General features: G+C 40.5%; 1 protein-coding gene across 2 annotated transcripts in view; it reads left to right on the top strand.

The window, feature by feature from the left end:
* Positions 1-15,627, top strand: part of PTPN13 (protein tyrosine phosphatase non-receptor type 13) — a 1,949,788-nt gene that overhangs the window by 1,756,561 nt on the left and 177,600 nt on the right. For both annotated transcript variants that reach the window (XM_044079819.1, XM_044079818.1), the window contains one exon: positions 1,557-1,647. In XM_044079819.1, the coding sequence (XP_043935754.1) occupies positions 1,557-1,647 (91 nt within the window). The remainder of the gene's footprint in view (positions 1-1,556; positions 1,648-15,627) is intronic.

Raw genomic sequence — 15,627 nt, 5'->3', positions numbered from 1 at the left:
ACCTATCAGTAAGAATGAAGGGGAGATAGAACAACTTCACATAAAGAAGTTATGTACTCACCATAACATTCCATGTGAGTTGTTCATCTCACCTTCATTCTTACGTCCCACCCTCCAAACCCCTACCAGTTTTTTTGGGGGACCGAGAAGTTGAGACAAGTCTTGGTTGTATTTAGTCTTCATCTAGTGTATCCTTTGATACTACTATTGGGAAATTATCTAGTCACCTTAGTGGTCCGCAAACAAGATCTGAGGGAAGCACTAGTGCATCATGGGATAGGGAGTAGGCCACAAGCTGGTTGAAGACCTCAAGCTTTTGCATTTGGCTGAGTCAGAGCCAAGGATCAACTCCGAACCCATTAGTAAGAATGAAGGCGAGATGAACAACTCACATGGAACATTATCTTGCGTACATAACTTATTTTTCTAGTTCTTTTTAAAGGGGCTACATGTTTAGTGTATTTAGGAGTAAAGTGCTGAATGTAGAAACAGCATCATCTAGTGGTAGAGTTTTAAGTGAGGCCCAATTAAGGGATTTAAGAATGTTGTTGAAATCATCTTGGTTGAAATATGTAAGTTTACTTTTTTTATCGATTGTTTGATATGTTGAGTAGCATATGTCTTTGGACATATGTGAGATTGTGATCACTGAGTGTATTTAGGAGGATTTCTAGAGATTAATAAAGAGTTGGGTGGGAGACAAGAATCTGACCCAGTATGGAGCCTGGATATTTTTTATTTTTTTATTTGTTATTTTGTTATTAACAAGTGTTGGATGTTATAAGTTGGGTAAAACTGAAAAGGTTGATACTGTCTACTGGGAAATCGGATACAAAGTTCTGTCAGTTGATATTAACATCACCTAGAATGATGGTTTCATATGGTAAGTTGGTGGCTGTCCAAGAAAGGATTTCTTCTAGTGTGGGAATATTGTTACCAGGTGGGATATACATTGCAATAGCAGAAATGTTTGAGTATTTTAGTGTGGGTAGAGTGGTAAGGATTTCATCATTCTGAAATTTTGGTGGAATGATGAGAGTGTGGGTGAGTGTTATATCTTTATGGGATACAATAGCTACATCACCTGCCTTTTTGTGTTGTCTGTCTAATCTGATGATGATGTACCGGGGTGGGGTTGGGGGGGGGGCAGTATTTTCATTTGAGGTATATTCTTGTAAGTAATTTCATTTGAGGTTTTATGACAATTGTGAATATTAAGTTAAGAATAAAAGGAAGCCAGAGATTGGAATGAAAATAAATGCATGTTTTCTTTTTTAATGAGATTTCGTAATTTTGAGCAGGTCATAGATGTATTGTCATGTACGCAAACATGTTTATTATGAGTAGTTCACAATAGTTAAATATTCCTTAAGTAAGTGATTTCAGTGGCCATCTCCAGTTGTCCATTGTCATAACTATATCAAAAATGCTAAGTATCTAGAATAATTGATACCAGATTTTCTTTTTTTAATACCTTATGGGATATTTGGACTTTAATGAGTTAAGGTAATGGTACTATGATCACAGTTATTTTTGGATTATCCATTGTGTTGCAGAACCTGCAAGTCTTAAAACCCTTGGATCAGTGTTTGATCGGGCAGACTAAAGAAAACAAGAAGAAAAATCGATACAAGAATATTCTTCCATGTAAGTTTTCCTTTTGGTCTATTTTAACTTGGAAGTCAGTATCTTTGCTCTGTTTAGTTTTTATCATTGTTTATGTTCATCTGAATTCATGAGAGAATATGAACCAACATGTATACTTTAGGCAGAAAAAAATCACCAGATGTGTTAGCACTTTAGTTTTACAGGTGAAGACATTATTCTGCTCATAACAGGACCGCAACAAGAAAGAAACAAACATGACTTAAAGACTTATAAAAATGTCCCTGAATTAACTATAAATTACACACACACACACACACACACACACACACACACACACACACACACACACACACACACACACACACACACACACACACACACACACACACACACACACACACACTCACACAGAAAGCCCTCTGCTTGGGAAGTGTTAGAATCATAGAAGTGAACTCTGTCTTGTAGGAATTTTGCCCAAGACGTCCAGCATACCATGCTGATGTCACTATTTTAGATGAAGAAGCACATTTGGACAGATGAGTTTTCCATTAAGAGCTTTATTAATTTAAACATACTAAGTTTTATGTTTCAGCCAGTGCATTTAACAGGTGTTTGTCTGTTGATTGCACAGTGTACAGAGGTAATCCAGAGGACTTGAGTGAAGTCTGAAATCCCACCTGTGACCAAGAGGGTGACAGGACTAACAAGAAACAGAGTATAAAGGATTAGTCCAGTAGCAGATCTTGGAGACTGAGTCTCTGACATCCTCCCTATGGGAGGAGTGAAGACATCTTGTTGAAGTTTCCAGTATTTATTCAGTTTAGTAGGTAGATGGATGAGTTTTCTTTTTCTAATTCATTACATTCAACAAGTCAGTTATTTAAAGGCAGTTACAGACAATGTTGGGAGGGTCCATGAGAGCCGATTGGAGGAAAATCTGTGAGATAGAAAAGCAAAGAAAGTCCCAAAGTGTATTGGTTAGTCCTTTATTTGAATATTCCTGAAAGACTCATAGGTTTACCAGTTCAGCAGCCTGTGGAACCTCATTCTTAGTTAAAAGGTTTTATTTTTATTTTTAACTTCTAACAAACAAAACATGACAACACACTACAACTATACAACTATATAACTATATATATATTAGAGTCATAAATAAATTGTTCCTCGGAAAATCCTATGAACAGGTCCGCATAAATAGGAGCAAAAGATGCTCCCATAGCTGTACCCTCAACCTGCCAATAAGGCTGGCCCTCAAAGTAAAAAATGTTCTTATTTAGAACAAATTCAGTTAGCTTGACTAATAAATTGTTAAACCCAGGAGTATATAAATTAGATTTGTCCAACCAATATTCAATCACTTGTAAACCAGCACCATGTGGTATGCTGGTATAAAGGGAGGTGACATCGAGTGTACAAAGAAACCAGTCAGATTCCAATTGTGTATCTCTGATAATGTTCAAAAATTCTGTGGTGTCTTTAAGTTTGGACCTAACCAGGAGTAATAATGGTTTTAGATAATATGTCAAAAAAGTTGACAACGGTTCAGTAAGAGACCCCTTACCAGAAACAATTGGTCTGCCTGGTGGACATGTTGGATGTTTGTGTATCTTTGGGAGTAAATTTAAGTACTGAGGAATAGGATCTGAAACTTTAAGTTGTTTACATATATGTTGGTTAATGATGCCCTCTTCCATAGCTAAGTCAAGAAATGAGTCAATATGTATTTTGAAATTGGGTGTGGGATCGACAATCATGTGTATATAAAAACGGGCATGAGATAGTTGTTTGTGTGCCTCCGCCTGGTACATCTCCCAATCCATTATTACAATGCCACCCCCCTTGTCAGCTGGTATGATAACTATGTTATGGTTGGAACTAAGCTACTGTAATGCTTGTTGTTCCTGTTTAGTTAGATTATGTTGAGTAGGCTGATAACCCTGAGAGAAATGCAGGTCTTTGATAACGCATTCCTTAAATATGGCTACATGTTTGTCCATAGGAGGTTGAAAGTCCGATCTCCCACACTGGAACCCAGTAGATCTTTGAGAATTTTCTAAGTCTGCAAAAAATATTTTCAGGTTAATAAGTCTGCAGAAGTCATTCAGTTCATTAACCAAAACATGTTCAGAAACAAAAGATGTAGGTACAAAATTGAGACCCTTATTAAGTAGTTTCTTTTGAACAGTTGATAATTCGTATGAAGAAATATTATGTATATTGTTTATTGGCTCACAATCTTCCGCAACAATTGTTGTAAATTCTGAGTGTTTCTTTCTGTGTTTTCTCCCCCCTCTGTTTTTTGGGCCTAAAGGGTCTAAAGTTGCTTCTGTTTAGCCACTGGAGATTCTTGGTTGGAAGAGCAGTCAAAATCAGTGGCAGAAGATGTTTCATCTTCTGATGTACCACTTAGTGACTGCATGTTTTTCCTAAGTATAGACCTAGGTCTTTTCCTCCTATTAGTACCTCTGTAACTGGAGTCCAAAAATCGAACATTTTTTTGAATCACAAAAGATTTCCCTTTCTCATAATCAGCCATATCTCTTTGAAATTTCTGAGTTTTCTTTTTGATTAACTGTTCCTCTAATGTAGCTAAATCCTTGGCCAAATTAGTCAAATAATTGTTATAAAAACTTTCAGACTCAAAAGCCTTGGCCTCTTGACAGTTAGCATTGATTTCTAAGGTCTGAGTTCAATCATTCTTTCATAATAAGTGATGAGAGTATCTACAAATAACATTGAGGCTTGGTGATGTGTTTGTGCCCAATCTGTAGAGAGTTGATCATCAATTACACCCACTAATGGTTGCATGCGGATTCTTAATCCTCGAGGTGTGATGTTTTTCAATTTATAAGCTTTGAGCAACTTAAGATGCCAAATATTGGCTGTTAAAGTTCTCATGTTCCTAGTTATTGTTTGGAATAATACACCACAAAGATGTTTGGCATCCCCCATGTCAATATTTGAATTACCAGAGCTTGATGGGTTTAAGCCAAAAACATGCAAATTATCCTTATCTGCAGATAAACCTTGTAGAATACCTGTAAGGTCCATTGTGCCAAGTAAAGCAACATCGTAAGCTAATATTTCTTATATGTCTTGTGCCAATGAATACACACACACCATATGTATATAGAAAATAATTATAACAACAGTTATATATGTAAAGAGTGTGTGTATATTCATTTGGCATCATACAAACATTAGGTGCCTGGTCATTGTAAAGTGTTCACAAAATTATCCAAAACTATTTGGATGCCAATATGAGACCTATTGATCATATCAAATGCTAGTCATAACACACCGAGAGAGGCCCAAAAACTCAAATCAAACAAAGATGTGTATATTATAGGGGACAACCATCCCTATTTGAGTAGTCGACCTTCGTCTCAAATACTATTATGTAAAAATGAAAAGGTTTATTTCTCAATAGGATTAAAAAAAAACAAGTGTTAATATTAGTTTTATGGTTAGTAATCGGAATTCTGGCTGACCTTCATCTCAGCCCAATTTCACATAAATACTCATGTGAGTGTGATAGATAAATTATAAACCTGTGGCCCACCTTCGTCTTGGCCACATGTACCATATGCCAACAGATTGGTGAATAATATTTGTGCTTATATAAATGAGCACCCTCTCTTTGTATGTACTATAAAAAAAGACAAAAGATGGAAAAGCCCCTAATGGACTTAGTCATATGTCATATGGCATATGTAATTCCACAAGAAAAGTTTGAAAATCCTAAAAAATGGTGACCAGCATAGTCTTTAACATGTTATAGATAGCATATGATGACCGAAAAGAATCAAAAAAGGCATCCAGTGTTTGATCATTAAATCTAGAACTCGTATACAAATGTCCCAGCACCTCAAATTATTAGTCATCCAGTGTTGCTGGACCCATGCACCAAGAATACATCAATCTTCAGACTACTGAAAGACCAAATATTGTCCTGCTAACTGGTTATTGAGTCAACCTGTTTCCATGATACATTTAGCCCTGTAGTTATAAATGTACAGTATCAACACTCTTATCTGGCTGATTTATAAGTGTGTACCCCATATACAGATCGTAAAACAGTACACTAATTTTTTTTTGGTTTAAATCAAACCTTCTATCACATACAAATGTATCTTGTAAAAAATACAAAAAACATGCATCAATAAAGAATTCAATAGAAATCAAACAAATGTCCCTGCTACACCTGGAAAATACACAAAATAACATTCAAAATCAAAATTATGATTTGAATAAGTGTGGTTGCTCTAGCGTTGGATAGCAAGATGGATTCCTTCTCAACTCATATCACTTGTACCCCAGTGTGTATTCATCCAGTAAGCCAATTGTGATCATGTCCCAATAACTGCTCAGTATGTTTTGAAAACAAACCAGATGAAATCCGTAATGTAGAATCCATAATATAGAATCAGACCCAAATGCGTACTCACAACCCATGAATCACAAATCACAAATGCATATACATGATGTCAGTTGTACAACATACCAAAAAATCTAATGTCGTGTTTCATTAATATAATAGTATAGTTCCACAGTCATGTAAAAGTTCTTGAGCAAAGAAATACCACAGTCGCAAAAAGCATATACTACAGATTCCAATTTGAAGGCCAGTCCCGCAAATTGTAGCTTAGCAGCAACAGTCTCACCCTAGGTAAAAAGCCAGATATGAGTCGTTTGGTCGGAACGCCGTTGTATTTCTGTGCAGTTGCAAAAAAGCATGTATTATAGCTCCCGGCTTGAAGGCCTAGTCCCACACAGTATAGCTAGCCGCAACAATCTCACCTTAGGTAAAAGTACCAGAATTTAGTCGTTTGGTCGGAAACGCCATTGTATCTTTAGATTTCGGTAATATCCACTGAGTATGAGCCAACGACCCTGATATATCCAAGCTGCTAAATCCGGCAAAAAGACCAAACACACACTAGTAACAGAAATCCAACGCCCATAAGCAGTAAAACATAAATCCAAAGGTATCGATAACACAGAAGTGTTATTTAAAAAGAATATATAAGCAAACAATGATGTCTGTAAAGCCACTGATTATGCTGCCATTCCTCCCAAGCGTCTCCATCATGTGAGAGAGTCAAACAGAGCGAACCAAACCCACGCAGGGTAGACCAAGTGCACGGATCAAAACATAAGCAATAGTACATCCAAAAGAAGATCCAGCACAAAGGAATAAAAAATTAGATGGCTTTTATTGTGGCAACTCCATCAAGCAAAGCAAACCGGTTTCGGCTAAAACATAAGCCTTCTTCAGTGCAACAGAAAATTTAGTTACAGCGCATCCTAGTGTCTACTTATATATCCCCAAATTAAAGAGATATCTACACACCCTGGATATAATACAAATGGAACTACCAAAGCAAAATTCAACTTAATTCATTTAAACCAGGTCTGAATAAAGCTCCCAGCCTGGTGATCCAAGAGGACTCCATATTGTCTAGTATTTCATGCCAACCTGCTTTGGAAGTTCTATACATCTGAATTTTGTCAGTTATAGTAAACTTAAATTTCGCAGTTTTGTGTATAGTAGTGTGTTTGTATAGAGCGTTGGAAACTCTGTTATTTCTAATCTCGCTTAGATGTTCACTTATGCGATGTCTGAAGGGTCTAGATGTTTGTCCTACATAAAAGGATGAGCACGTACATGTAGCTAAATAGATCAACCAGTCACTGCTGCAAAGACCTACATTTCTCACAGGGTTATCAGCCTATTCAACATAATCTAACCAAACAGGAACAACAAGCATTACAGGAGCTTAGTTCCAACCATAATATAGTTATCATACCAGTTGACAAGGGGGGTGGCATTGTAATAATGGATTGGGAGATGTACCAGGCATAGGCACACAAACAAGGCATCATTAACCAACATATATGTAAACGACTTAAAGTTTCAGATCCTATTCCTCAGTACTTATATTTACTCCCAAAGATACACAAACATCCAACATGTCCACCAGGCAGACCAATTGTTTCTGGTAAGGGGTCTCTTACTGAACCGTTGTCAGCTTTTTTGACATATTATCTAAAACCATTATTACCCCTGGTTAGGTCCAGACTTAAAGACACCATGGAATTTTTGAACATCATCAGAGATACACAATTGGAATCTGACTGGTTTCTTTGTACACTTGATGTCACCTCCCTTTATACCAGCATACCACATGGTGCTGGTTTACAAGCGATTGAATATTGATTGGACAAATCATACTCCTGATTTTAACAATTTATTAGTCAAGCTAACTGAACTTGTTCTAACTAAGAACATTTTTTTACTTTGAGGGCCAGCCTTATTGGCAGGTTAGAGGTACAGCTATGGGAGCATCTTTTGCTCCTATTCATGCGGACCTGTTCATGGGATTTTTCGAGGAACAATTCATTTATGACTCTAATAACAACATTTTTGTGGAAGAGCTAGATATTTGGAGACGTTATCTTGACTATTGTTGGATGGTGTATCGGGGTGATGCAACATTGGTACATGAATTTGTTAGATATCTCAACAGCAATAGATGGGATATTCAGTTTACTTTAACTATTGAATATCAAGAAGTTATTTTTTTGGATGTCCTAATAACTCGACAGGAAGATCACACATTGGAAACTCGGGTACATAGGAAATTTCCAAAATACAACACATTACTTCATGCTTCCAGTTATCATCCCCACCACATCATTAACAACATACCCAAGTCTCAATTTTTACGCATGAAGCAGATTTGCTCTTCGGAAGATTCCCACCAGGAGTGCCAAAAAGACCTTACACAAAGACTGATAACCAGAGGCTACAATAAACATCGTATTACCCAAACTGCAAACTAGGTTAAAGATATGTCAAGATCACAACTTTTGGAATACAAACACAGACCTACTGGAGATAATACACAGACACCCCAACCCATTAGATTAGTCACCACATTTCGAAGTAACACACCTAAATTTAGGGACATCATCAACAATCATTGGGATATTTTGCGGGCGCATGAACATCTTAATGAGATATTACTGGATCGATGTGCTTTTTCTTACCGTAGGGGCAGAACGATTAACTCACATCTTACACACTACAAAAGATACAACCCACCAATCCCAATGCAGAAAACACTATTTGGTGACTCTCTAGTAGGCTGTGTTCCTTGTGGTCACTGCAGTGCATGTAAATATATTTTCAAAAGCAAAGAATTTACTAGTTGTAACACTTCTAAAGTGTACCAGATTAGAATTTTTGGTAACTGCAGCAGTGACTGGTTGACCTATTTAGCTACATGTACGTGTTCATCCTTTTATGTAGGACAAACATCTAGACCCTTCAGACATCGCATAAGTGAACATCTAAGCGAGATTAGAAATAACAGAGTTTCCAACGCTGTATACAAACACACTACTATACACAAAACTGCGAAATTTAAGTTTACTATAATTGACACAATTCAGATGTATAGAACTTCCAAAGCAGGTTGGCATGAAATACTAGACAATATGGAGTCCTCTTGGATCACCAGGCTGGGAGCTTTATTCAGACCTGGTTTAAATTAATTAAGTTGACTTTTGCTTTGGTAGTTCCATTTGTATTATATCCAGGGTGTGTATATATCTCTTTAATTTGGGGATATATAAGTAGACACTAGGATGCGCTGTAACTAAATTTTCTGTTGCACTGAAGAAGGCTTATGTTTTAGCCGAAACCGGTTTGCTTTGCTTGATGGAGTTGCCACAATAAAAGCCATTTAATTTTTTCTTTCTTTGTGCTGGATCTTCTTTTGGATGTACCACACTTAAACATGTCAACACTTCTTTGTTAGAAACCTTACGCTTATGATTATCTTGCTCTAAAATGTCCTTAATATTGCTTCCTTTCTTAAAAACAAATTTAATAGGCTGCTTGAAATTTGGGTCTAGGTCTGAAATACTAGCAAATCTCTCCTAGTTACTCATAGTGACATTTTTAATAAGGTTTACTTCACAGTTAGAATTCAAAATTAGGGCCCCTTTGTATTGTTTACACTCCTGCTTATCACCTTCAAAAACCTAATGTTCTGGTACTTAAGTACTCACAAATTCTTTCTCTAAAATAGGGTAAATTTGTCTTTTCTACCTTCTGTAACCTCCTTCAGCACATCTTCCACCAGTAATGATGGATATTTCCTCTCCAAAAACATATTTTTAGTAATGCACATTCATTGTTATCTTGTTCACTAGTGGTCATTCTTGATGCCCTAGTGGATTGTCCTTTGACAGTACTTCTTTTGCCTATAAGGATGAGCACTAGTGTAAGAAAAGTAGGAGTTGGGATATGTCTTTTGCTGATATACCCTAGATTTAAATCCTTGTGGTTGTTCTACTTTCTGTATATTTACATCCAGCTAATTCACTGAATCTTTAGAAATGTTATCGTTGAACTTAAGAAAATCTGTGGTGGAGCCTATGTACTCTATGAATTTTTTCTTCTGGACCACTCCAAAAATACGTATATCATCCAAATATTGCTTATAGTATTTTAAATATTTAACAAATGGGTAGTTGAACCCAAATTTCTGTTACAAACCTGTAGTAGTACAATATTCGCATAGGTGGAGGCACAACACGCCCTCTTCGCCACCTCACTTTCCTATTTGTGATATTCACCATCAAAATGAATACAATTTCTCTTAAGTGCTAACTCCATTAATTCAACATACACCCTGAATTCATTCTCAGATATTCTCATTCAGGTCTCTTACCCCCCACTCCCCACCCCAGGGCTTCTTCAAACCATTCAAGCCCAGTATATATGTGGTATAACAGTAAATATGCTTGTTATTCCCAGCCTAATCCATTATAGGGTTGCAGTGGGTCTGTAGTCTATTAGAAATTACTACACTAGCTACCTTATATTTATATCAGTCTGCTTCTCAGCACCTGTTGACCTTCTGAGCCAGTGCTACATCCTGTGTAAACCCATCCATTCCCCAATGCAGTGCAAGAGTGTACCTGTAGAGTTACTGCCACCCAGTCAGCCATCTGCATTTTTTCTGCATGTTTGGTAGAACTTAAGGGATGGGCACATAATGGGGCATTGAAAGGGCTTTGAGTTCGGTTGTGCTTCTCTTGGCTCTGGCTAAGTGTCAACATTTTTCTATTTAAATTTTGTATTACAGTTATTACTGTGTTGTAAGGTGATGTTATCCTAGGCAGTAGTGTTGTGTGCCCTTTTTGATGCATTCTTAGCTTAAACTTGTTGTTAGTCTGGTATCCTGTGCGCCAGTTTAGAGTTCTTTGTAGGCGCCGTTGCGCTTTTTTCCTTATTAGCAGTTAGTTAGTTTGTGGCGGTTTTCTGCTGCTAGTTAACAGGGGCTCCTGATTTTCTGTTGTTTTTTTCTAGAATGTTTTTGGCAGCTTAGTTTCGTAATCTGAGACTGTATTTTTGGCAGGGATCCGCTAGTTTTTTGCTAAGGGTTGGAGTTCCTCCCTTAGTACGTTAGTTATTTTCTTCAAATTGTTACCACATAGAGTTATATACAGTTTTCTGTGTGTGTGCATTTTCTGGTCTGTTTAAATTAGAAGACCTAGTTTTCTGTTCCACTGGGCTAGGCCTGTTTAAGTTAGAGGACATAGTCCTCGTGGTACTTCCTTCTATAGAGCTAGGCCCGTTTTAGTTAGAGGACCTAGTCCTCTCCCCTCCTTCTTCTTCTTACTTTTGTGTGTGTGTGTGTGTGTGTGTGTGTGTGTGTGTGTGTGTGTGTGTAATGTCTAAAGAGAGTAAGGAGCACAAACCTTCGGGTTTTAAGAAGTGCATGAAATGCTCCCAAAAGATGTCTTTAATAGATGGCCACAGTAGCTGTGTCTACTGTTTTGGGGCCATCCACTTGCAGGAATCATGCTTGTTCTGCCATGCTTTCTCTCCTAAGGTGTTATAGGAGAGAAAGAACAAGCTTATACTCAAGGGTCTACTAAAACCATCTTTTGAGGAAGTTCTATCTAGTTCCTCGGCTTCCTCCAAGTCTGGCAAATCTAAGTCTTCAAAAAGGCCTTCTCCGGTGCTGGCTGGTGTCTTGGAGCTGCCTTCTAAACAGTCAAAATCTGCCTCCTCAACTTCACTGCCTTTGGAGCCAAAGGAGAGCACCATTGTGGTGTCAGAGTAGGTTCCAAGTGTTTCAGAGCTGACCTCTGAACCGACTGAATTAGCAATTGAATCTGCTACTCGGAGCCAGTCTGTGGATTCCATACCGGTTTCCATGCTACTGAAGTCTCCAGTGCTCCCTAGATCAAGATCCCGTACTATGTCTTCCAGATCTTCCAGGAGCCTTTCGGAAAAAGATGTGGAGAGGGTAGTGTTGAGACTCCTGAAGTCGTCTGCCTTACCAAAATTATTGTTGGCCTCGACCCAGTTGGCTCCGGAGCCACTCGATCCAGCTTTGCCCTTGTCTGCTATTCCTCCTCCGAGCCATGTTGGCCCTTCCGAGCCGGAGAACTTGGTGCCATCAGAGGTACTATCGGTTCCAGCTCCCTTTGTCGCTGGTTTGGAGCTGGGTTCGGCTCCGACATGCTCAGTGCCGTCCATCGTGTCCAGGGGCCGAAGCTTTCCTGTCGGCGTCGACAGGGAGGGTTGGAATCGATCTTCTTCTGTTCCGAGCCTTCCTCTTAGTGCATCGGCCAGGGTGAGCTCAGACCCTGCATCAATGTTGGAGCCAACAGCTCTGGCTCCAACATCAACCTTTGTCTCTTCACAGCGGGGGAGGTCTTTGGAGCCAGAGAGGTCTGCGTTTGAGATGATGAGGAGCATGCTGTCTCATTCTCCAGCCCCTACCAGTGGTACCAGCACTCTTCCTCCAAGAGCACCCACTTCGGTCTCAGCCCCTACTTTCTCCAGAGACAGCAGAGACCCTCAGCCTTAGGAGCCATCGGCTGGTGGCCCCCACTCTTCCGAGACTTCCCCAGAATGTCCTTTTGAGGAGCCTCCCCAGAAGAGGCTATGTAAGAGGAAGCATGTTGACTCCCAGGATGAGTCCTTGACATCGGACACTGACCTCGAGGAGTCAGAAGGGTCCCCCAAGTCATCCTCTGATGATGTCTCCTTCGTGAACATCTTGGAGATTCTTAAGCAGAGGTGTGACTGGCCCACTGTCAACCCTTCTGATGAGGAGTTGGTGTACCTGAAGGCTTTCGGGTCTCAAACGTCTGCTTCTTGGGTGTCTCCACCTTTTGACGAACTGATGAATCTAGTTAATCAAAAGGTGTGGGATACTCCTGATGCCATGGAGCCAGTCCTCAGGAGACCTAATAAGTTTCTGTCTGCCCCTCCTGGTAAAGAGTTTTTGTCTAAGGGCGTTCCCGTAGATGCCATGGTGGTGGCAGCAGCCACAAAGAAGGAGCTAGTGGAGACTTCTTCCTCTATTCATCCGCCAAATAAGGATTCTCGACAGATGGACAGATTTGGGAAGCGTATCTTTAGTTTAGTGGCATTTACCCTTCGATCGTTGAACTATCTCACTCACTTAACGAGATTACAGAGGGTTCTCCTCAAGGAGTTAGGAGATTCTATACAAGGTGCATGTACTGAGGGAGTCCCTGACGAGATCTCTGCTCAGTTGTCCACCTTAAATTCTGTAGTTAATTCCTCCATGTGGCTCATCTTCTATGCGGCTGATGGAGCGAGTAGAGCAGCGGGTTCAGAAGTTGCCCTGAGGCTTCACTCCTGGATGCGCTTGTGTAATTTTGCGGAACCGTTCAAGTCTACTTTCACCAACGCCCCATTTGATGGTTCCTCATTGTTTGGTTCTAAGGTGAAGGACACACTCACTCGGTGTGAGCAAGAAGGAAAGATGCTTTCTGCATTGGGAGTACGTTTTACTGTTCCCTCTCGACCATACCCCAAAGGTCAAAGGGGCGGTAAAATGTGGTTCAAAAAGTCCCAGAGTGTCTTTCTGGACACACAGGGTGAACCCTCCTTCAGAGGCAGAGGAGGAGGAAATGGGAGACATCGCCCTAGAGGCAGGGGCGGTCCGCAGTACCAGCAAGGCCATGATTCCTTTCGGGGACAGCCTTATCAGCGCTCCTGATGTGAGGCCTGACTGCGTTTCTCTGGGGCTGGTCGGGGGTCGCATTTCTTTGTATCCAGAAGCCTGGCTAAGTATCACTCAAGACAAGTGGGTACAAAGAGTTGTTACCAGCAGCTATATCATACCCTTTTCCTTTCCACTGTTTGTTCCCAAGAAGATCCCAGATATACCACCCAATCATAGGGATCAGGCAACTGTGGAGATCAACAAGTTGCTTTTAAAAAGAGTCATCCAGTCCATCCCAGCAGACCAGATAGGATCTGGACTTACACCAGGTTCTTTTTAGTAGCAAAACAAACCGGAGATTGGAGGCAAATATTGGACCCCAGCAGGTTAAACAAATCCGTGAAGGAGGACAAGTTTTGGATGGTAACTCTGCAGTCGATACTCCCGTTGTTAGGGAAAGGCTATTGGATTTGCTCTCTAGATCTCCAAGACGCCTACTACCATATAAAAATGGACAAGGCGTCCAGGAGCATTCACCAAATGCATGGCAGTAGTGACAGCTTACCTGAGATGTCAGGGATTCCAGGTGTTTCCGTATTTGGACAACTGGCTCCTGACCTCCCCCACCAGGCATCTACTCCTCCAAAACAGAGATGCCACTATTCCAACTTTGTGCTCAGTTAGGGATCTCCATAAATTGGGAAAAATTTGCATTATTGCCCTCTCAATCTGTGATTTTTATAGGAGCAGAGGTAGACACAGTGAACATGACAGCTCATCTCCCCACCGACGGGGCACAAAACTTAATCTCTCAAATTCAAAGTCTTCTCCCGTTGCGGAAGATCAAAGCAAAGTGGGTTCTTCAGCTGCTCGGGACTATGGCTTCCACCATTCTATTAGTACCATTAGCCAGGTTGCACATGAGAATTCTCCAGTGGCTTCTGTCTTCCCAATGGTCCTTCCAATATTTCCTGCCGAGTCATCCTATCCTGCTGATGGATTCATGCAAGAAGGACCTTCTTTGGTGGATAGCCCCCAACCAGTTGATCACGGGCCCCCTTTGTTCCTGCCCTACCCGTTGCCACTGTGACCACGGATGCCTCCCAGATCGAGTGGGGGGGGGCATTATCTCGGCAGGACTGTCCAAGGCACATGGCAAGAACACGAGGCTCACCTGCATATCAGTGTTCTGGAGATGAGGGAGTTGCTCCTGGCATTGCAAGGACTTCAAGACCTTCTTCCTCTCGGGACTATTGCGATACAATCAGACAGCATGTTGGTAGTTTGCTATATCAACAAACAGGGTGGTACCATATCTTATGCACTCTGTCGAGAGGCCATGTGAGTTTGGGAATGGGCAATTTCTTCCCAGCATTTTCTGGTTGCAACGCATATTCCAGGGACGACCAACGTGATAGCCGACAAGCTCAGCTAGGCGATCCTACTGCCTCACAAGTGGTCTCTGATACAGGAAACAGCGGAGCAGATTTTCCGCAAATGGGGAAAGCCTTGCTGCAACCTGCCAGCCCAGTCAATACCAAATGCAGCAGCTATTTTTCCCTCATTCCCCCTCCGGGGGAGATGCCAAGAGACGCTCTTGCTCACGATTGGCCCATGGGACTTCTGTATGCTTTTCCTCCATTTCCTCTCATTTCCAAAGTGATTCAGAAAGCCATTCGGCTGGGAAGCAAGTTGATCCTCATTGCTCCTTACTGGCCTCGTCAGGTCTGTTTCCCCTTTCTCGAGCCTCTTCTTCTGGACGATCCTTGGATCCTGGACCCAGCTCCAGATTTGTTGACTCACATGTCAGGTTCGCTACTTCCCTCAATCCACACCATCAAGTTGACAGCGTGGCTGCTCCAGTTCCATCCCTAGTCAGGCTTCATGATGTATCATCCTCAGTGTCGCATATTCTTTTGTCATCCCATAAACCTTCAACTAGGAGGCTGTATGGCAGTAAATGGAAAATATTTTCTATTTGGGCACAGAAAATGAATGTAGATCCCTACAC

The sequence above is a fragment of the Protopterus annectens genome, chromosome 8.part0, assembly GCF_019279795.1.
Source record: "Protopterus annectens isolate FY-2018-M chromosome 8.part0, PAN1.0, whole genome shotgun sequence".
NCBI classification, from domain to species: Eukaryota; Metazoa; Chordata; order Ceratodontiformes; family Protopteridae; genus Protopterus; species Protopterus annectens.
Note: the sequence above shows the minus strand (reverse complement) of the source record. Positions and strands in the feature narration are given on the sequence as shown.